Source organism: Delphinus delphis, chromosome 9 (assembly GCF_949987515.2).
Source record: "Delphinus delphis chromosome 9, mDelDel1.2, whole genome shotgun sequence".
Taxonomy (NCBI): domain Eukaryota; kingdom Metazoa; phylum Chordata; class Mammalia; order Artiodactyla; family Delphinidae; genus Delphinus; species Delphinus delphis.
The window spans coordinates 91688883-91711985 of record NC_082691.1 but is presented as its reverse complement, the minus strand read 5'-3'; the positions used below and the strand labels follow the sequence as shown (position 1 = coordinate 91711985).

At 43.3% G+C, this 23103-nt stretch overlaps 1 protein-coding gene across 2 annotated transcripts in view; it reads left to right on the top strand.

The window, feature by feature from the left end:
* The first annotated feature begins 4450 nt into the window (after positions 1-4450).
* Positions 4451-23103, top strand: part of DGKI (diacylglycerol kinase iota) — a 447265-nt gene continuing 428612 nt past the window's right edge. For both annotated transcript variants that reach the window (XM_060020018.1, XM_060020017.1), the window contains exon 1: positions 4451-4854. In XM_060020018.1, the coding sequence (XP_059876001.1) occupies positions 4451-4854 (404 nt within the window). The remainder of the gene's footprint in view (positions 4855-23103) is intronic.

Sequence of the window (23103 nt, the reverse complement as noted above, 5' to 3'; positions counted from 1 at the left end):
GCGTATTTCAGTATACCCAGAGAAGCTCATTTTCTTGTGTATGTACTTACGTTCCTCCAAATCATACATGATATATTTTTAAACCTGAACGTCCATTTCTTTTCCTGTGATTGGAGTGGTTTTGACCTATGCCCAAGGATTCCACTTTTTAGAGTCAACGTAACTAAGAAGTTGAATGAATAATTACAAGGTTGCTTAGTGACCACTGAAAAACAAGAAGGAAAATAAATTGTCTAAAAGGATAACTGATATTTTAAGTAACTTCTCAGAAGGCCACCCCACAACAAGAATTCATTTGTCTTATGCTGGAACTATTTGGGCTTCTCTGGTGTAAGTTTCTTTCTTTCTCTCTGTCTTAAAATCGAGTGCATGTTCAGTGATCTTTTTTTTTAACCTTATTTTCCTTTGTGTAGCGGTGCATTTTTGTTGACAGACTTTTTTTTTTAACATCTTTATTGGAGTATAATTGCTTTACAATGGTGTGTTAGTTTCTGCTTTATGACAAAGTGAATCAGCTATACATATACATATATCCCCATATCTCCTCCCTCTTGCATCTCCCTCCCACCCTCCCTATCCCACCCCTCTAGGTGGTAATAAAGCACTGAGCTCATCTCCCTGTGCTATGCGGCTGCTTCCCACTAGCTATCTATTTTACATTTGGTAGTATATATGAGTCCATGCCACTCTCTCACTTCATCCCAGCTTACCCTTCCCCCTCCCCGTGTCCTCAAGTCTATTCTCTACTTCTGCGTCTTTATTCCTGTCCTGCCCCTCGGTTCTTCATAACCTTTTTTTTTAGACTCCATATATATGTGTTAGCATATGGTATTTGTTTTTCTCTTTCTGACTTACTTTACTCTGTGTGACAGATTCTAGGTCCATCCACCTCACTACAAATAACTCAATTTCGTTTCCTTTTATAGCTGAGTAATAGTCCATTGTATGTATGTGCCACATCTTCTTTATCCATTCATCTGTTGATGGACACTTAGGTTGCTTCCATGTCCTGGCTATTGTAAATAGTGCTGCAATGAACATTGTGGTACATGACTCTTTTTGAATTATGGTTTTCTCAGGGTGTATGCCCAGTAGTGGGATTGCTGGGTCATATGGTAGTTCTATTTGTAGTTTTTTAAGGAACCTCCATACTGTTCTCCATAGTGGCTGTGTTCATACACTCTTTAAACATGCAAATACACACCTGATTGGTCCATCTGGCTTTCCTGTTAGCCTGGAAGACATTCTGTCTCCTGTTGGTATATATTTATTTAATCAGGCAAAACTCAAGATTCTAGCTAAGGCCACTCAACTCTGACTGATTATCACTGTTTTCTTATGTATCTTTCCTGAAATATTATGTTTGTAGCTATCCTCTCTTTTTCTGTAAATGGTAGCATACTAAGTACAATGAACCCGGTGTTTTTTTAAGTTATATTTTTGAGATGGTTTTATATCAATACCTTATCAGTTTGCCTTATTCCTCTTAATGACTGCAGAGAATTCCATTATTCAGGTGAATGATAATTTAAGTAATTAGTCCTATATTAACAAACATTTACATTGTTTTTAGTCTTAAATTTTTAGTGTACACTTTCAAGGATATCAGAGAACAGATTCCTAGAAGCATAATTGCTAAGTCAGTTAGGTTGGCATTTCAAATATTGGTGGATCTCTCCAAATTTCCCATCAGAGACTATACCAAACTCTACCAACAATTTGAGAAAGTGTTGGTTTTCCTGCCTCCTCAGCCAATACCATCTATTTTCAAATTGTTTATTCTAAAAAATGGCATCATATTATAGTTTAAAATTGAATTTATTTTAATTTTTAATTTAATTTTTTATTGAAGTATAGTTGATTTACAATGTTGTACCAATCTCTGCTGTACAGCAAAGTGACTCAGTTATACACGTATAGACATTCTTTTTTAAAATATTTTTTTCCATTATGGTTTATCACCAGATATTGAATATAGTTCTCTGTGCTAAACAGTAGGACCTTGTTGTTTATCCATCCTATATATAATAGCTTGCATCTGCTAATCCCACATTCCCAGTCCTTCCCTCCCCCACCTCCCTCCCCCTGGCAACCACAAATCTGTTCTCTATGTCTGTGAGTCTGTTTCTGTTTTGTAGATAGGTTCACTTGTGCCATATTTTAGATTCCGCATATAAGTGGTATCACATGGTATTTGTCTTTCTCTTTCTGACTTACTTCACTTAGTATGATAATCTCTAGTTGCATCCATGTTGCTGCAAATGGCATAACAATATTTCATTCTTTTTTATGGCCGAGTAGTATTCCGTTGTATAAATATACCACATCTTCTTGATCCCTTCATCTGTTGATGGACATTTAGGTCGTTTCCATGTAGTTAGCTAGGCTAATATTAGGGATGGGAGGAACTCAGAAAAGGAGGCAGTGGACCCATGCATGCAAAGATGGGAGCAGAGAGAGCAGAGAGCATCTGGGACTGGTACACAGTCCAGTTCAGAGTGACACTATCAGGACAGGGTGGAGGGGAAGTGGGCAGGGCTGGCACACCACCCACTCATGTGGCCTTGAAAATCAGTGAAGGGGTTAATTGAACTTTGCCCTAACGACAATATGATGTCATTGGAAGACTTTTAGGTAGAGGAAAACATATCAGAAGTCTCTGGGGGGTTGAGCTAGAGAATTGATTGGAGGAGGGTACGGAGAGCTGTCCAGCAGGAAGGAGGAGTTAGGAAGCTGCCTAGTAATTCAGGTAAGATGACATTTCCTTGGTGTCATGATACACTAGGTCGTCACAGATCTCATTTACCATGACTGTTGAAGCACCTAATATGCCCATTCTCCTCTGAAAATGGAGCACGCTGCATGGGGGGTGGCGGGGGGCTGAGGGGTGAGGGGCAGAGACCTATAATCAGGCACCCTGGGTGTAATACCTGGTTCTGCCAATTTCTAGTTGCATAAGCCTGAGCAACGGGGAGCATACGTTTGAGGGGTAGAGTAAAAAGCACAGAGATAGGCATGCAAAGTGCTTAGCACAACATCCGTCATGTAAAAACCAGGGCTTAATAACCACTAGCTTTTTTTAAAATTACTTTTATTACTATTACCTTTCCTCACTCCACTCTGGAAATGCCCTGACCCTTTGGCTTATTATAATGTACACATGCAGCAAATTACAGAATGAGGGAGTTGAGAGAGCTCTGAGGTATCTTATTCAATCTCCTAATTCTAGTCGTGAGAAAATAAAGGGCGGGGGGGGGGGGGGAATCAAGCGACTTGTTTGGGGTCAGCAACACCGACCTGAAATTCTTCCCTGGTCTGGTTCTCTCATTGCCTGTCCATGTATTGAATACGCATGGATTTTGGTTACTACACTTAGCCTTCAGTATAAATCTTTCTCGTGTTTGTTGACAGCAGTGATTCTTGCGTGAAAATTCCTAATTTGGAAAACTGTCTGTCTCACACACTTTGTTGCACAGCATTCAAACCTCACAGAGTTTTCAGTAACCTTAGAAACAAAAACAAGAGACCGGTGGACAATTAAATCTGCAGAGACGGCAAGCTTGGCTTTGTGTCGGCAGCGGGGTCCGCAGAGGTTGGAAGCCCCTCCTCGAGCGGGCCCTTCCTCTCCTTTCCGCTCTGCCGCGGCAGCGCCCAGCGCTCACGTCCTCACTTTGCCTCCTGGATTCTCTCAGTCTTTCTGCTTCTCTGAGGGGCCTGTGATCCGATTCAATCTATGAACAGCTGTTTAGGAAGATCTTTCTATGTGTAAGGAAGGCTCTGGGCTGGGGGATTCAGGGATGAAAGGGTCCCAGACCTCGCCCTTCGAGACGAGGTAGGCGCTTCGCCTGCATCTTAAACTGGACCTCCTCCTCATCCCTTAATTTACCCTGCTCACGAATTCTCTCCCAGGTTCGCCCCGACCACGCGCCCGCTGCATTCCCCCCGAGGTTTCCCACGTAGGGAGGCTTCTGCCAGGCTCCGGCTCTGCACGGTCGGGTAGCGGCGGTGGGGAGAATGCCGCCCTGGACTTCAGGCATCAGGGGACGGGGACGAAGGTGGGCGCTACCGCTCCCGGGCCGGCTGCCTGGGCAGGGCACCTCTCCCTTCCCGGTCTCCGCTTCCTCGTGTCTTAACCCGGGTGCGGCACGCTGTCCTCCGAATTTCCCTCCGGAGCTCTCCTCTCTTGCTGCCAGTGTCCGCGCGCCCCCAGCCCAGCGCCTCCTCATCACCTGCCCTCTGTCTATCTCTCCGGCGACCCGGTGCCTCAGGACAGAGTTCAGGTTCGGCCCTGGCCGGTGCCCCCGATTTAGGAAAAGGCCAGGGGGGCGGGAGGGCGCGGGTTTGCAGCGGGGAGGGAGGGGCAGGCGGAGGGAGGTGGCTTCTGATTGGTCGGGGAGGGGGAGTGGAGGCACGGAGTTTCCCACAATGCCCCGGTGCGGGGCCGCCGCGGATGGATGCTGCGGGAAGGGGCTGCCATTTGCCGCCCCTGCCAGCGGCGCGCAGACCTGTTCGCTCTCCGGCGGTGGCGGCCGCCGTCAGCGCTGTTCGTCTGTCCGGCTTCTGCAGCGGCGCCGCCTCGGCTCCCTCCGCGGCCGCCGGAGCGGTCGCCATGAACCCCAGCTCCTCGGCGGCAGAGGAGAAGGGGGCAACGGGCGGCAGCAGCAGCAGCGGAAGCGGCGCCGGGAGCTGCTGCCTGGGCGCCGAGGGCGGTGCGGACCCGAGGGGCGCGGGGGCAGCGGCGGCGGCTGGGGCCGCTGCCCTGGAAGAGCCCGGGGCCGCCGGCCCGAAAGAGAAGGACGAGGCTCTGGAGGAGAAGCTGCGGAACTTAACTTTCCGGAAGCAGGTCTCTTACAGGTAGGAACGCGAGCCCGGCAGCCGGGAGGCAGGTGCCGCCGCGGGGTGCGAGACCCTCTCTGCGCCCCCGAAAGGCGCTTCCTCGGACTTGGGGGCACCTGGCGCCCTCTCTCTCTCTCTCTGCCTCCCTCCCTCTCTCTCTCTCCTTCTCCCTCCCCCTTCTGGGCTATGTGTTCACTTCTCATCCCATCCTTCTGGGCTGGAGGGAAGCTACGTGCGCCAGGTTTCCCCCCCGGAACTGGAGAGAAGACTGAGTCCCTGAGGTCAGAACAACAACAGTAAAAATGCGTGTGTGTGTGTGTGTGTGTGTGTGTGTGTGTGTGTGTGTGAGCGGGGTGCACACACACATATGCCAGGTTTTCTTGAGAGAAGTCCTCAAAGTTGTCCCTACGCCGGGGTCATCTTCAACCACTCCCCCTACCTTGCCGATTTTACTGGGTGAACCTTTGGCACTAACTTGATACTTGAGATCACGGACAGGCAGAAAAGAACAGCGTTCTATCCTGAAGAGAAATCCTTATGGAAGTTGAACCTGCATTGAAATATCCCATTAAGGAAGAGTCGTTGTGAATCTGTGTCTGTAGATATGCAACTGGTTCCGGAGGGTCACACGTACACGTGGTCTCTTCCTCTCTCCTGGGTGTGCCCAGAAGGACGACTTGGGAAGCCTGCTGGCGAGCAAGGGATGGGGGAGAGAATGGGGCCCGTGCTTGCCCTAGGATGGGTGTATTTACAAGACAAGGACAGTGTGGGGTAAATGGCCACCGAATGATGCCAAAAGACTACCCCAAATTGTGTCAGAATTCACGAATGAGAAATGAGGATCCAGTAGGTTCTCTCCTCCCCCCTGCCCCCCACCTTAAGGCAAGAATAAAGGTATTGATAGATTTGGAGAGTTTTGGAGACCCTTACTGCTTGTTAATTTTAAAAGTTGAGGTGAAAAACAAGCATAGAATTACAAAGATGTGCACTTCCTTGGCCCTGGAGTATTTCTTGAAAAGGGGTCAGTAAAAGCATCCTGTGACCCTCCTCATTTTAAGTTAGCAGTCCTTTCCAGAAGTGCTTATAAAGTTTTAAGCCTGTCACACCATGTGGTGTTATGTAAGCAAAAGCAGATGACAGAGGTGTGTGGGTTTGTGAGGGTGTGTGTTGTATTTCTGGGAGCATGTGTGTGAATCACCGGGATCCCCATTGGCATTGCCTGGACTGGAGGCCCCGGTCACTAGGGCATGTGCTCTGTGTCTCAGTGTTGGCGCCTGATGACTCCGAAACGGCCTTCCTGGGGAGGGTGTTACTCCCTCATCCCCCATGTGCATTTTGTTCACTGTGCATTGAGGGAGTTTCCCACCTGACTTGCTCTTTTAGTTACTCATGTAGATCAGGATGAAATGGATCTTTCTCTTTATATTTTTGGTTTCTAAAAATAGACACGTGGTGGAGAGTGAGGTAGCTCTAGGGAGGTATGATAGGACACAGGCAGTTCTACTTCTTAGCTATGATGGCCTGTCTGGCCCTTAGGGGACCAGGGGCTACATTCAGCCTAATTTAGGAACTGCGAGTTGGGAGGGACGGTTGATAATGCAGAGCACATTGTGGGTCTGGGCTCCTGGGCCCAGAATCGTTCCTGTGTCGTTGGTATTCATCATCGTGACACCTCACTGGGTAGGGCTACAAAGCCAGGGTTTGCAAGGGAAATCATTTCAGCTCACTTCTTGGCAGGGGTCATTCCCTGAGCCTCTCTCTTGGAAATGAGTACTCTGTGAGGCCATGGCTTTCTGGGTTGCATGCTCACACATGCACGTGTAAGGGTGTGCACACGCAAACATAGACATCGACCCAGAGACGCGGTGTTTTTCTAGCAAAAGGATAACACCGCATCTGCCTTACAATCCACAGAGGTGGATCCCACTTTGTGAACATCATTTCCTTTTAAATAAAGCTTTACAGTCCCCAATTCAGGAAGGCTCCTGCAACAGCATCACCTCAGATGGCTGGTTAAAAATGCCCACCACCCCCCACTTACAAAATCAAGCTCTCTGTGGGTAGGAATTTTTAACAGTCTCCTCAGGCAATGCATAAGCACACTAATATCTGAGGATTGCTGCTCTGCTCCTTGTTTCCAAAGGCTGAACAATTGATCTTTGAACTCATAAGCCATGCCCAGCCAAACAAGGCCAGGCAGTCCCAAAGTCAGAGAAAAGACAGCAGAAGGTAGGCATTTCATCTGGCACGTGTTTGTCCTGGGTAACCTGGAGAGTGTCTCCATTTTGATGATGATGATGATTTTTTTAGAGTCATGGTGAATGGCCTACCCATTCACCAGGGCAGCCATTTATGTTGGACTCTGTTGTAGCTGGGCCCGGCCATTTCGCTGGTGGGTTAAGGAATGGTCTGAAAGAAAAGAGCAGCTTTGGCTGGAGCTGGGCATTGGCTTCTCAGTGAGGACCACATCCCCTCACTTCTGGGGGGCACCTGAGGATGGCTTCTGGTGGAAGTTGATGGAGAGGGGTCAGGAAGACCTCACAGAATGGAATCTAAGTGAAGGGGTTGAGTTAGGGTGTGAAGTATGGCTGCTGTGTAAGGGGGATCATTTGAGGTGGGGAAGAAGAGATCTGCAGGTGGTCAAAAAAATCTTTTGAAGAACATGGGTATTTGCGGAATGACACTTGACAGGAGAGAAGAAGGGGGCTGGGGGAGATGGTGTGCGTGTGCGTGTGTGTGTGGGGGTCTCATCTGCTCCTTCTGTTGCTAAGGAACATATAAGCTAGGGTTTAAAAATAAATGAGGAGTGGGTGGGCATATGCAATGACTCCTGTCTTTTTAGGAACCAGAGCCCTTTACAGAAAACCTTTAAATAACCATTTCTGGAGGCAGATTATTCATTTTGCTCGACTTTTACTTTGTTAAGTAAAATAAACTCCTTTATATACCCCTCGATTTCCCCTCATTATCTTCTCTTTCTTTTTTGGGGAACCATTTTCCTCATGAGAATATTTCCTTTATTTCAGGTTCTGCTCCCCTAGAGCAAATAGTCTCCGTAGATTGTAAAGCTGAAGGTTTTAGAAGGCAGTGCAAGTGAGCTGGTACTTTTCTCTTAAAATTACTACTTCCTTTTTCTTTGCAAATTATGGTGCTGCAACAGATACATATGTGCCGATGACTATGTAATGTGTAGGAACTGTTTTTTTTTAACCACTGTAAGAATTCCCATTAAAGTCAGTAAAATTTCAAAAAAATCATTTAGAAACATGCAGGGGAGGGGAAGGAGAAGGTAGCTGATGTTCACTGTCTTCTGTGTACAGGCACTGCGCTAAGTATTCTTGCATGTTATATCTTATTTACTATTCAGTGACAGTTTTATGACGTGATTATGGTTATTTCCATTTTATAAATAAATGGACCTGAGGCTTAGACCTTGGGTAAGAGGCAGCTTTAAACCCAGATCTGACTCTAAATGACATTCTCTTTACACACCATCATGCTTCCCTAACCATTCACTTCTGGCTCGAACTCTTCCCTTGGGTATCTGTTTGCATGGGTGTGTGCAGCGTAAGCTGTTCTTTGATCTCTTCTGTAATATATCACAGGTCATTATTTATTATCTCTTGTATACTTTTTTCTTTGGACCGTGTCCCTTTGGCCATATAATTTTAAGTAACTCCTCTACTCTTTCTGAGATAGAAATGAATATAAATTCATGATCACCAGAAAATATATTGCTTTTGCTTCTGAGAACAAAACCACCTGCATGACACCTGCAATCTCTGTGAAGATACCCAGGTTAGAATTTTATACGCCTTTTAATAAAAACTACACAGGAGTTGTGTAAGTGAACCTAGATCCAGGGAAGAGCTGGCCTGTCTGTACCTCTTTGAGCAGCACAGAATAAATGTTGAAGTGTGATTTTGTTTGTAAGGAGGACTGGACAGTTACCATTACTTATGAGTTAGTAATGCCTGTGCTTCAGTTTCTCTACTTATAAACCAGGATGGTAATACCAGACCTTCCTGAAAGGGAGTTTTTGGTATGAGATAAAAGTAGCAGCAAGGAGCCTTTACTTCTTAGATTACGCTGCAAGCTAAAAAAGTGTCTATCACTCTTTACAGGTTGATAAGAACAAAGTATTTCCGTTTTGAGTATTATCCTGCAACACAAGATTGTGATTTTTAGGAAAGACTATTGGAATGTTGAAAGCCAAGTAGGAGAGCATGGACATTGTTCTTCCTTGTATGAGAATCAATATTGTATGGGGGGAAGTTTTCTTTTCCTGAATATCAGTATGAAGCATCCTCCTTTGTAAATACTTTTATTTTATTTTTGAATTTTTTTGTCTGCTCTTTACTCATTTGTTTGGTATCTAGAGACTTCAGGATCAGATTAAAACCTTTGTTCTAGATTCTCTACCTACTGCCCCTGGACTAGAGTTTCCTCTCTGTGAATGGGAGTTGAGTTGAGGAAAGAAGACAGGTTCTCTTGTCCAAGCCTGCCTGGAATAGTGCTTCTGGAAGACAGAGCTGCGGGCTGGAAATGAGAAGTGCTGGTGGTCACCCACTCCCTGGGTGAAACCATATCCCTGGATGGGGAGCAAGGTGGAAAGGCAGCCCTGCCTTCTTGGTGGCATGTGCCTGGAGAAGACCTTCCTTCACACTGAGCTGGGGAAAGGAGGTTTTTAAAAATTTGGCTTTTGGAGGTGTCAGCGCAGCCATTTCTTACTAGGCACTCTGATCTAAAGTGCTGGGTGTGAGGCCTCAGCATGAAGCACCTTGTGAACAAGTGAAACTAGACAAAGCACAAAGGAAAAGAAAAAAAAAAGCAAGCTGCAAACCCTCTGAAACAAATGCCTCTGCACCTCTAGCTCTTGTGGAGGTTGGCATCTTCAGTGGAGTCTCCTATTGAAGGGGGACCTTCAAGATGGCGGAGGAGTAAGACACGGAGGTCGCTTTCCTACCCACAGATACATCAGAAATACATCTACATGTGGAACAGCTCCTACAGAACAGCTACTGAACATTGGCAGAAGACCTCAGACTTCCCAAAAGGCAAGAAAATCCCCACATACCTGGCCATGTGGCTGATAGGGTCTTGGTGCTCCAGCTGGGTGTCAGGCCTGAGCCTCTGAGGTGGGAGAGCTGAGTTCAGGACACTGGTCCACCAGAGACCTCCTGGCCCCACACAATATCAGTTGGCAAGAGCTCTCCCAGAGATCTCTGTCTCAACGCTAACACCCAGCTCCGCCCAATGGCCAGCAAGCTCCAGTGCTGGATGGCCCGTGCCAAACAACGAGCAAGACAGGAACACAACTCCACCCATTAGCAAAGAGGCTGCCTAAAATCATACTAAGTTCACAGACACCCCAAAACACACCACCGGATGTGGCACTGTCCACCAGAAAGACAAGATCCAGCCCCACCCACCAGAACACAGGCACCAGTCCCCTCCACCAGGAAGCCTACACAAGCCACTGAACCAACCTTACCCACTGGGGTCAGACACCAAAAACAATGGGAACTACGAATCTGCAGCCTGTGAAAAGGAAACCCCAAACACAGTAAGTTAAACAAAATGAGAGGGCAAAGAAATATGCAGCAGATGAAAGAGCAAGGTAAAAACCCACCAGACCAAACAAATGAAGAGGAAATAGTCAGTCTACCTGAAAAAGAATTCAGAGTAATGATAATAAAGATGATCCAAAATCTTGGAAATAGAATGGAGAAAATACAAGAAACATTTAACATGGACCTAGAAGAACTAAAGAGCAAACAAACAATGATGAACAATACAATAAATGAAATTAAAAATTCTCTAAGGGCTTCCCTGGTGGCACAGTGGTTGAGAGTCTGCCTGCTGACGCAGGGGACATGGGTTTGTGCCCCGGTCTGGGAAGATCCCACATGCTGCGGAGCGGCTGGGCCCGTGAGCCATGGCCTCTGAGTCTGCGCGTCCGGAGCCTGTGCTCCACAATGGGAGAGGCCACAGCAGTGAGAGGCCTGCATACCAAAAAAAAAAAAATCTCTAGAAGGAATCAATAGCACAATAACTGAGGCAGAAGGACGGATAAGTGACCTGGAAGACAAAATAGTGGAAATAGTGGAAATAACTGAGGCAGAAGGACGGATAAGTGACCTGGAAGACAAAATAGTGGAAATAACTATGCAGAGCAGCATAAAGAAAAAAGAATGAAAAGACTTGAGGACAGTCTCAGAGACCTCTGGGACAACATTAAATGTACCAACATTCGAATTATAAGGGTCCCAGAAGAAGAAGAGAAAAAGGAAGGGTCTGAGAAAATATTTGAAGAGATTATAGTTGAAAACTTCCCTAACGTGGGAAAGGAAATAGTCAATCAAGTCCAGGAAGTGCAGAGAGTCCTATACAGGATAAATCCAAGGATAAACATGCCAAGACACATATTAATCAAACTATCAAAATTAAATACAAAGAAAAAATATTAAAAGCAGCAAGGGAAAAGCAACAAATAACATACAAGGGAACCCCCATAAGGTTAACAGCTGATCTTTCAGCAGAAACTCTGCAAGCCAGAAGGGAGTGACAGGACATATTTAAAATGATGAAAGGGAAAAAACTACAACCAAGATTACTCTACCCAGCAAGGATCTCATTCAGATTTGACAGAGAAATTAAAACCTTTACAGACAAGCAAAAGTTAAGAGAGTTCAACACCACCAAATCAGCTTTATAGCAAACACTAAAGGAACTTCTCTAGGCAGGAAATACAAGAGAAGGAAAAGACCTACAAAAACAAACCCAAAACAATTAAGAAAATGGTAATAGGAACATACGTATCGATAACTACCTTAAATGTAAATGGATTAAATGCTCCAACCAAAATACATAGATTGGCTGAATGGATACAAAAACAAGACCCATATATATGCTGTCTACAAGAGACTCACTTCAGACCTAGAGACACATACAGACTGAAAGTGAGGGGATGGAAAAAGATATTCCATGCAAATGGAAATCAAAAGAAAGCTGGAGTAGCAATTCTATATCAGACAAAATAGACTTTAAAATAAAGACTATTACAGGAGACAAAGAAGGACACTAAATAATGATCAAGGGATCAATCCAAGAAGGAGATATAACAATTGTAAATATTTATGCACCCAACATAGGAGCACCTCAATACATAAGGCAAATGCTAATAGCCATAAAAGGGGTAATTGACAGTAACACAATAATAGTAGGGGACTTTAACACCCCACTTTTACCAATGAACAGATCATCCAAAATGAAAGTAAGTAAGGAAATGTAAGGTTTAAATGACACATTAGACAAGATGGACTTAATTGATATTTATAGGGACATTCCATTCCAAAAACAACAGAATACACTTTCTTCTCAAGTGCTCATGGAACATTCCCCGGGATAGACCATATCTTGGGTCACAAATGAAGCCTTCGTAAATTTAAGAAATTGAAATCGTATCAAGTGTCTTTTCCGACCACAACGTTATGAGACTATATATCAATTACAGGACAAAAAAATGTAAAAAGTACAAATACATAGAGGCTAAACAATACACTACTAAATAACCAACAGATCACTGAAGAAATCAAAGAGGAAATAAAAAAATACCTAGAAACAAATGACATTGAAAACACAATGACCCAAAACCTATGGGATGCAACAAAAGCACTTCTAAGAGGGAAGTTTATAGGAATACAATCCTACCTCAAGAAGCAAGAAAAATCTCAAATAACCTAACCTTACACCTAAAGCAATGAGAGAAAGAAGAAGAAGAACAACAAAAACCCCACAGTTAGCAGAAAGAAAGAAATCATAAAGATTAGATCAGAAATAAATGAGAAAGAAATGAAGGAAACGATAGCACAGATCAATAAAACTAAAAGCTGGTTCTTTGAGAAGATAAACAAAATAGATAAACCATAGCCACACTCATCAAGAAAAAAAGGGAGAAGACTCAAATCAACAGAATTAGAAATGAAAAAGGAGAAGTAACACCTGCCACTGCAGAAATACAAAGGATCCGGAGAGATTACTGTAAGCAACTGTATGCCAATAAAATGGACAACCTGGAAGAAATGGACAAATTCTTAGAAAAGCACAACCTTCCAAGACTGAACAGGAAGAAATAGAAAATATAAACAGACCAGTCACAAGCACTGAAATGGAAACTGTGTTTAAAATCTTCCAACAAACAAAAGCTCAAGACCAGATGGCTTCACAGGTGAATTCTATCAAACATTTAGAGCAGAGCTAACACCCATCCTCTCAAACTCTTCCAAAATATAGCAGAGGGAGGAACACTCCCAAACTCATTCTACAAGGCCACCATCACCCTGATACCAAAACCAGACAAAGATGTCACAAAAAAAGAAAACGACAGACCAATATCACTGATGAACATAGATGCAAAAATCCTCAACAAAATACTAGCAAACAGAATCCAACAGCACATTAAAAGGATCATACACCATGATCAAGTGGGGTTTATCCCAGGAATGCAAGGATTCTTTAATATACGCAAATCAATCAACATGATACATCATATTAACAAACTGAAGGGGAAAAACCATATGATGATCTCAGTAGATGCAGAAAAAGCTTTTGACAAAATTCAACACACATTTATCATAAAAACTCTCCAGAAAGGAGGCATATAGGGAACCTACCTCAACATAATAAAGGTCATATATGATAAACCCACAGCCAACATCATTCTCAGTGGTGAAAAACTGACACCAATTCCTCTAAGATCAGCAAAAAGACAGGGTTGCCCATCCTCACCACTATTATGCAACATAGTTTTGGAAGTTTCAGCCACAGCAATCAGAGAAGAATAAGAAATAAAAAGGACTCCAAATCAGAAAAGAAGAAGTAAAACTGTTGCTGTTTGCAGATGACATACTATACATAGAGAATCCTAAAGATGCTACCAGAAAACTACTAGAGCTAATCAGTGAATTTGGTAAAGTAGCAGGATACAAAATTAATGCACAGACATCTCTTGCATTCCTATGCACTAATGATGAAAAATCTGAAAGAGAAATTAAGGAAACACTCCCATTTACCATTGCAACAAAAAGAATAAAATACCTAGGAATAAATCTACCTAAGGAGACAAAAGACCTGTATGCAGAAAACTATAAGACATTGAGGAAAGAAATTAAAGATGATCAAACAGATGGAGAGATATACCATGTTCTTGGATTGGAAGAATCAACATTGTGAAAATGACTCTACTACCCCAAGCAATCTACAGATTCAGTGCAATCACTATCAAACTACCAATGGCATTTTTCACAGAACTAGAACAAAAAAATTTCACAATCTGTATGGAAACACAAAAGTCCCTGAATAGCCAAAGCAATCTTGAGAAAGAAAAACAGAGCTGGAGGAATCAGGCTCCCTGACTTCAGACTATACTACAAAGCTACAGTAATCAAGACAATATGGTACTGGCACAAAAACAGAACTATAGATCAATGGAACAGGATAGAAAGCCCAGAGATAAACCCATGCACGTATGGTCACCTTATCTTTGGTAAAGCAGGCAAGGATATAAAATGGACAAAAGACAGTTTCTTCAATAAGTGTTGCTGGGAAAACTGGACAGGTACATATAAAAGAATGAAATTAGAACACTTCCTAACACCATACACAAAAATAAACTCAAAATGGATTAAAGACCTAAATGTAAGGCTAGACACTATAAAACTCTTAGAGGAAAACATAGGCAGAACACTCTTTGACATAAATCACTGCAAGATCCTTTGTGACCCACCTCCTAGAGAAATGGAAATAAAAACAAAAATAAACAAATGGAACCTAATGAAACTTAAAAGCTTTTGCACAGCAAAGGAAACCATAAACAAGATGAAAAGACAACCCTCAGAATGGGAGAAAATATTTGCAGACGAAGCAAGTGACAAAGGATTAATCTCCAAAATATACAAGCAGTTCATGCAACTCAATATAAAAAAGTAAACAACCCAATCCAAAAATGGGTAGAAGACCTACATAGACATTTCTCCGTAGAAGATATACAGATTGCCAACATACCTATGAAAGCATGCTCAACATCACTAATTATTAGAGACACGCAAATCAAAACTACAATGAGGTATCACCTCACACCAGTCAGAATGGCCATCATCAAAAAATCTACAAACAACAAATGCTGGAGAGGGTGTGGAGAAAAGGTAACCCACTTGCATTGTTGGTGGGAATGTAAATTGATACAGCCACATGGAGAACAGTATGGAGGTTCCTTAAAAAACTAAAAATAGAACTACCATATGACCCAGCAATCCCACTACTGGGCATATACCCTGAGAAAACCATAATTCAAAAAGAGTCATGTACCACAATATTCATTGCAGCACTATTTACAATAGCCAGGACATGGAAGCAACCTTAGCGCCCATCAACAGATGAATGGATAAAGAAGACGTGGCACATATATACAATGGAATATTACTCAGACATAAAAAGAAATGAAATTGAGTTATCTGTAGTGAAGTGGATGGACCTAGAGTCTGTCATACAGAGTGAAGTAAGTCAGAAAGAGAAAAACAAATACTGTATGCTAACACATATGAATGGAATCTAAAAGAAAGAAATGGTTCTGATGAACCTAGGGGCAGGACAGGAATAAAGATGCAGACGTAGAGAATGGACTTGAGGACACGGGGAGGGGGAAGGCTAAGCTGGGACAAAGTGAGAGAGTGGCATGGACATATATACGCTACCAAATGTAAAATAGATAACTAATGAGAAGCAGCCACATAGCACAGGGAGATCAGCTCGGTGCTTTGTGACCACCTAGAGGGGTGGGATAGGGAGGGTGGGAGGGAGACTCAAGAGGGAGGGGATATGGGGATATATGTATACGTATAGCTGATTCACTTTGTTATAAAGCAGAAACTAACACACCATTGTAAAGCAATTATACTCCAATAAAGATGTTAAAAAAAAAAACCCAAAACTTGGTTCCAGTTTACTGTTTCCTTCTTCAGTAATTACTTAGGACTTGGCTAAGTGTACACTTCCTCCATCAAGACACACCCCAGGCAAGATTGCACTCGAACTTCTGTCCAGAGTCCTTAATCTGCTCTAATTGATCTTTTAGAGGCTCGGTTTTCACATGGGAGAGTGACAGCACTGTGTTCTGTGGCCTCAAGGGATGATGAAGGTGATGGGAGCTTTGTTGGTGTTCATTTCTGCTGTGGCAACAGCAGCATTGCCTCATAGGGTCAGATTCAGTTAGACTAGAACTAGCTCTTTGGAACTCAACTTTCTAATCTGAGAAAATGAGGACTCCTAGTGAGGACCCAGGCTAGCTGCACCTTCCAGGCTTTTCTGGACTGGGATCTGGGATACACATTCCTTACCCAACCTTGAGGTGTCCTTGAAGTGGGTTCAGAAGCCCTCACTCTGAGACTGGAAACATGTGGCAGGACCGTTGCCTACATGTTGGGCTGTGACATTTGCTTTCTTATGCAGTGTTATATTGGTAACATTGATCCTAATTATTTTTTCTGAGACCCTATAACTGTCGTTTTAGGACAGTAGTTACTGCATTAATGGTGGTATATGAATGGATAGCTCGGGGAAGAAGGTAAGGAGTAAAGCAAAATCTACGCTGTGGGCTTCCCTGGTGGCACAGTGGTTGAGAGTCCGCCTGCCGATGCAGGGGACATGGGTTCGTGCCCCGGTCCGGGAAGATCCCACATGCCGCAGAGTGGCTGGGCCTGTGAGCCATGACCGCTGAGCCTGTGCGTCCGGAGCCTGTGCTCCGCAACGGGTGAGGCCACAACAGTGAGAGGCCCGTGTATCGCAAAAAAAAGAAAGAAAATCTAAGTTGTTAGGCTTTTTATGTTTCTTTGAAGTTGAATTTGCTTGAAATCACTATAAAAATGGGCAAATTTCAAATGGTTGGATGTGGTTGGAATTGTTTGAACTGGCTGGAATGTTGGGCCTGTTACAAGGCATAACAAACCCTTGCAATATAGAAGATTAAAGAAAGAAAAACGCCAAGTTAGGTCTGTTTGCCCATAACGCTCCCATAACTCATCCCTGGCTTGTTCATCCGGCAAACTCCTCCTTAGGCTTGAACTCAAAAGGGTCCACTTTTTGTGGTAGGTGGTTGGTCCTCTCCTGTCCTCACATGATGCTTTTAAACAGCTGTGTTAGGACTGAATTGTAATTTTATCTCCTGGGAATTAGACTAGGATTTGAACCTGGCACGTTCTAGCGGATCTTGGGAATGTTATGTCACCCCTTTGAGGCTCACGTGGTAATAGTAATACCTCTCTTAGAGGTTTGTTAGAATTAAATGAGTTACTTTAGGTAGAGAACTTGGCACAGTGCCTTGCACAGGGTTAACTTTAAATGTCGTATGCTTCCCTGCTAAGTTGTTAGCTCCTTGGAGGACAAAAATTGCACCTTATCATTTGAATCTCTGAATCCTGTTCTTATTGCTCAGTAGGTGTTGGATAAATATTTATTGAATGAATGAATTTAATTGCCTTCTTTAAATAAACTACTATGTTATGCGTTCCCTGTCCATCTCAGCTGTGATTTTTCCTTTTTACTCAGAGAAAGGTCTGCCTTTCTCTCATTTACACTTTGTCCAGCGGCCCAGGACTGTTTCTGTTTACAACTTCCTGTGTGAGTACCTGTGCCAGCCATCTGGCCAGCTATTGGAGGCTGGAGACGGGTGGCAGCATCTCTTGCTTAACCAGCTGTTTGCAGCTTGTCAAAGAAAAGGCCTTAATTTGCCTTCTGAGTAGCACTAATTAGCTCTCCAGCTCTCTGTCTGTCTCATCCCTTTCCAAGGGGCATCATTGATTTTCTCCTCAGGGAATGTTCTGTTGACTTGTCCTTCTGTGAGTAGAACTTAGAACGTGCAGAAAGATGGCTGCCCTATGTTCCCGGAATCTGCCCTGACCGTGGTCCAGCCACGCAGAGGTTACCCCTGTGACCTCTGTTCCGTATTGTTACTTCACTCATTCTCTCCTTCCGACTCACCTGACTGACTGCTGTGGAAAAGCTATTTTAGGAAGAATTCCTCAGTCAACTTCGTGACTCTAAACTAAACCTTTGTTTTGTTTTTAACTTGTTTAATAACGAAGTCTTTGAAAATGTGCCAGCTACTTTTTATTCACGTAACACATAAAGCCCCTGAAGAATGGCTGATGGGTTTCCTGACATCCGTAGGGTTCAGAGAGGTGGCATGAGCACTGTTTGGGTAATTTTAGAAAAAATCAACCCATCAGGGCTGTGTGTATTGGCTGAGGGAGGGAGCTGTGGTTGGGTAGAGGTGGGACGAAGGCTCTTTGCAGATTAATTTGAATGTTTTTTCCTTCCAGCCCTGAGGTTTTGTGAGCCTTTGAAATGGAGCAACTACTGTTTTTGAAAGGCAGCGGCTTTCAGAGGGGGACTTGGAGAGTTCTGGGGCCTAACGTCCATGGGTTTTGCTCAAGTGGAGAATGGCCTTCAGATTTTCAGACTCATAAATAAGGAACCAATTCTAAGTTAAGCTATAATAGTAACGGTCTGGCTTTTGTTGGATGGAGGGGGAAACATTCAAAGCTTAAAACAGTAATAATTAAACCACAATCAATCTTACCGTTCTTACTCTTCAATTCTATGAGAGGCAGAGTAGAGTAGTGGCTAAGAACCCCGGTTCTGGAGCCCTACCTCTTGGGTTCAGTTCTCCACCTCTGCCGGCTGTGGGACCATGGGCAAGTTACTTAACGCCTCTATGCCGTAGTTTCCCTGTCTAACGGTAATGACCATAGTACCTACCTTGTATGATTGTTTGAAGGTTGACACTGATAGTGCTCCCTGTCACAAAGTAAGTGCTGTGAGTGTGTTTGTTAGGGTGGTATCATCCGTACTTAAGCCCAGTTAAGGAGCAGATTTCATTTTTTTATTCTTTCTTTTTTCTTTTTTTATACATTTATTTATTTATTTATTATTTTTGGCTGTGTCGGGTCTTCGTTGCTGCGCGCGGGCTTTCTCTGGTCGCGGTGAGCGGGGGCTACTCTTCGTTGCGGTGCACAGGCTTCTCATTGTGGTGGCTTCTCTTGTTGTGGAGCACGGGCTCTAGGGGCATGGACTTCAGTAGTTGTGGCATGTGGGCTCGGTAGTTGTGGCTCACAGGCTTAGCTCTTCCGTGGCATGTGGGGTCGTCCCAGATCAGGGCTCGACCCCGTGTCTCCTGCACTGGCAGGTGGATTCTTAACCACTGCGCCACCAGCAAACTCCCCGTTTTTTTAATCTTCAAAATATTGAACATTCATCAAATGTCGGTAGCTAGTGATACAGTTATTCAGATTATATGAAAATGAGATAGATATACACTTAGGCAATTTAATTTACAGGCTTGGCATTCATTAAGGTATAGAATATGTACTTTTCCTTTCACGGTTTATTAAAAACTAGTTCACTCGTACTAGAGGATGTGAAGAGGAGAAAGCTCCTCCCGGGTGCTCTGGAAATCGGATCAGGCAGAAGGCCAAGGTCGCAGAAGACAGGCGCAGTGAGCAGAGGAATCAGGGAGCAGCAGCCCACAGCCCAGCTGGTCGGCTGGGAGCAGGAAGCCAGACGTGGAAGGCTGGGGAACGAGGGTCTCAGAGCTTCCCAGTGTCAGGAATAGACAAGTAGATAAAGCCAGAGGTACTAGAAATAGAGTTGTCACCAGGGACCCCAGGAAAGAGGTTATTAGTCTTCTGGCCTGGCTGGATGATGTCTTCTTTGTATGTGCAGACAATGGCTGGCTGCAGTGTCCCGGCAATCAGAGAAAAAAGCTCCCAGATGCTACCTGTCCTGGATTATTTCAGAAATGGAAGTCTCAGCTTCTGGGGTGTGCTATCGGTTATCTCAGCCAGACCAAACAACATATTTTATTTTTTTTAATTTTAGAAGATTATTCAATATTTGTTGAGCAAATAAAACTGGCTCAGGACTGTGAAGTAAGCATTGAGGAAGTGAATCCATTTTTTTTCTTCAAAAGGCAAAGATGGGGCAGTTTGGTTGCTTTTGTGTATCATGTAGATCTTCGGTAAATAGCCAGAAAAAAGACTTCTTGCAAGGTCCAAAGAGCATTTTAAAATGTGTCATTGCTTTGTACATAAGATGTCAAAATTCTACGGAAAAATTAATTTTTGTTTTAAAAACACTTGAAAGCAATTTATTTAAAGATTTTAAAAAAAGGAGCTTTACAGAAGCTTAACTGGAAGCAGTTGGAAAGGTTCCGTGTATCACTTGGAGACAAACTTCTGGAAAATTCTTCAAATTGAAAGGACTTTGTTCTTATCATTGTACTATGTACATGACAGGGTTTCAGGCAATCTCTCAGACAGAGAGCACTTCCTTTAGAGGTTTTTAAGAAGACAGCCTGATTTAAAACAGTTTCTTCCTTTTAAATTGGCCCCCTCTCAATCAGTAAGCTGTAGTGTATTTTTGTTTCTCTCCAGTGGAAGCACCGTCTTCAGCACCTGAAGTTAGACAGGAAGCAGAAGAACCTTGAACCCCAAAAGCTGCAGAGCATGGTCTTCCTGGGCAGAGTGAACACCCATGGGGCCACCTACCTTCCCAATGCACCCTGCCTTTCCTCCCAATGACCAAAAAGCAGCAGACATCACTGTTCTCATCCTTCCCAGTAGCCACTGGTAGACTGTTCCCTGAGACTGCAAAGACAGCCTGTGTACTTCCAGAGTTCTTTTGCAGTGCAGCTAAGAGAAGGAAAAAGCTTTTCTTGCTTCAAATTGGACTGCAAGTGTTAATTTACTTACCTACCTACTTGTGTGAATATTAATTAGTACAAGTTACTGATTTTATGATGCTTAATCTGTGTCGAGAGCTGTTAAACATTTTATATATAGTATTTCATTTAACCCTCAATTGAGTAGGAACTATTATTATTTCCATTTTACAGATAAGGACATTAGGGCTTAGACTTTAAGCAACTTGCCTGAGGTCACAAAGCCAGTTAAATGGCAGAGTTTAGATCTATGCCCATATTTGCTTATTGCCTCCCTAATACAGTTTTTCACTTTGGTTCTTCTTCACCCTTTTCCATTTCCTGTGTGCAAATAGCCATATTTCTACCATCTAGTAGTTCATTAGACCAAAGTCCCTTGAGAGGAGAGAGCTGTGTGTTTCACCGTAGTGGGCCCAGGCAGTCCTAACACAGGACAGAGAGAAAGGTTGATTGGCTTTACAAAGGTTGATTGGCTAAGAAAACAAGAATTCCTTCCCTGTTCAAGCATAGACTCAGCCCTGTGAATAGCTACATGCTACTGGCAATTGTAAGGAGGCCAAGACAGAGCTTTCCTTGGTGGTTCTTTTTAAAACTATATGAATTTTCCATTGTATGAATGGGGGAATAAATCCAGTTTTCTGAGGCCAGGAAATGATTTGCAGGGATTATAGCCTGGTACTCATGGATTCCAATTCCACCTCCAGTACAAGACCTTATGAGTTCTTATAATCAGAGTGGAACTTGAAGGGAGGTAGGTAATAGTTCAGTGACTTGGGGTCCAGTGAAGAAGTTAGGAACAATTTATGTGCACTTTGTGTGGCTGAAATGGCATAGTAGGTACTTTTTTTTTTTTTTTTAAATATTCTAAGAAGAGTTGAGTCTTTCTCCTTTAACTGAAGGGCGTATTCAGGCTTCAGGTACTTGGAATATAAGTTTTTCCATAACAGCATGTTTTAGAATTCATAAATATATTCGTGTGTGTAGTTATAGACACCTAGAAAGTTCCAAAGGATCATTTAAAAAACCTGAGTCATTCTTTCACATTTGAAGAAAACCTTCAGAATTTCTTAGCAAAATAAATCTCTAGTTCAAAAATAAACGTCAAAGCTATTTAAAGATTAAAACAGAAGCTTTCTATGAGCCAGTGCAGAATTATAACAAAATCTAAGGGAATTTATTTTTTTAAAGAAAACAGATTTCTTAAATTGTTAATACTGACTGAATTTAGGTGCTTATAATAAAAAATGTGTTTGCTCTTAGAGCTTTACCATTTATGAATTGCTTTCACACGATTGATCTAATTTTACCCTCAAAACAGGTAGAGTGGTAGAGCAGGTGTTGTTTTCATAGACCGTGTACAGTACAGGAAACAGCCACGACCACTAGGTGCCTGCCCCACGGTCACATGCCAGTGACGGGGCATTGCCAGGCTTAGTCTAGTTTTTGGATTTGAAGTCCCGCGTTCCCTTCACTTCAGTGCCCTGCCTCCTTGCACTGCTCTTTGGAAAGAGAGTTCTCAACACTTCCGTCCTGTTCATTTTGCTTACTTGAACTTCTCTCAGTTGTTCACCACGATGAACAACGTTGGAATCCACCACTGGCTGGCATACCAGGTCCATATCGCATTGACGAGGACGATGACCTAATTATCACCCTCATGATTCTGTTTACATGAAAACCGTACAGTGACACCACCGGCATGATGCTAGATGTTTAGTACTCCTCCTACAGGGGGGAAAAGAAGAGAAGATAGAGGACTCTTCAGACTCCTCCTTTGCATTAGTTGCTAAACAGCAGCCATTTCACTGTAAAGGAGATTCGGCTCAAGGAATGACATAGGTATTCCCAGAATAGCATTTCATTTTTATAGCAACTGCACTTCGTGTCTCCATATAGCATATGCTCCTGTGGCTCAGTGATTTTAGGAGAAGAAACAGGTGCCTCGACACATTTGTTGAATATATGGAGAAAATTCAATGTAGCTGATCACCTAATAGCCACACTCCCACGTTCTGTGACTAAGAGTGGGCAGCAGTTTTCAGGATTTGGAAGCACTGCCGAACAGGTATGTTTTTTGAGGCCGTATCTGACGTGAACCGGTAACATCTTGATGGAATACTCCGGCTAGTTGTGAATTCTGTTTTTTGAAGTAATATATGGCATAACGCGAAATTCGCTTGCCGCCAAGGAGTCGGATTGTGGCCAAGATTGCACTGCATTGAGATCTCGCAGGCAACTCAAGGCTCTTACAATGAAGACAAAAGTCAAATGATAGGTTTTCATTGCTTTAAACTCTTCAGTATTTTCTAAATTTTCCACAATCGCCGTGTATTCCATTTGTAATAAGAATAAATGTTTTTAATAAAAACATAAAAAATGAAGACAAAAGAGAGTACTGTATAAGGCTAGCACAAGTCATGGAGTTTAACAGGAAGAAGGGTCGGGGTATTAGAGGGAAATATGTATTTAATGTCCCTATAAGTGTGTGTGTA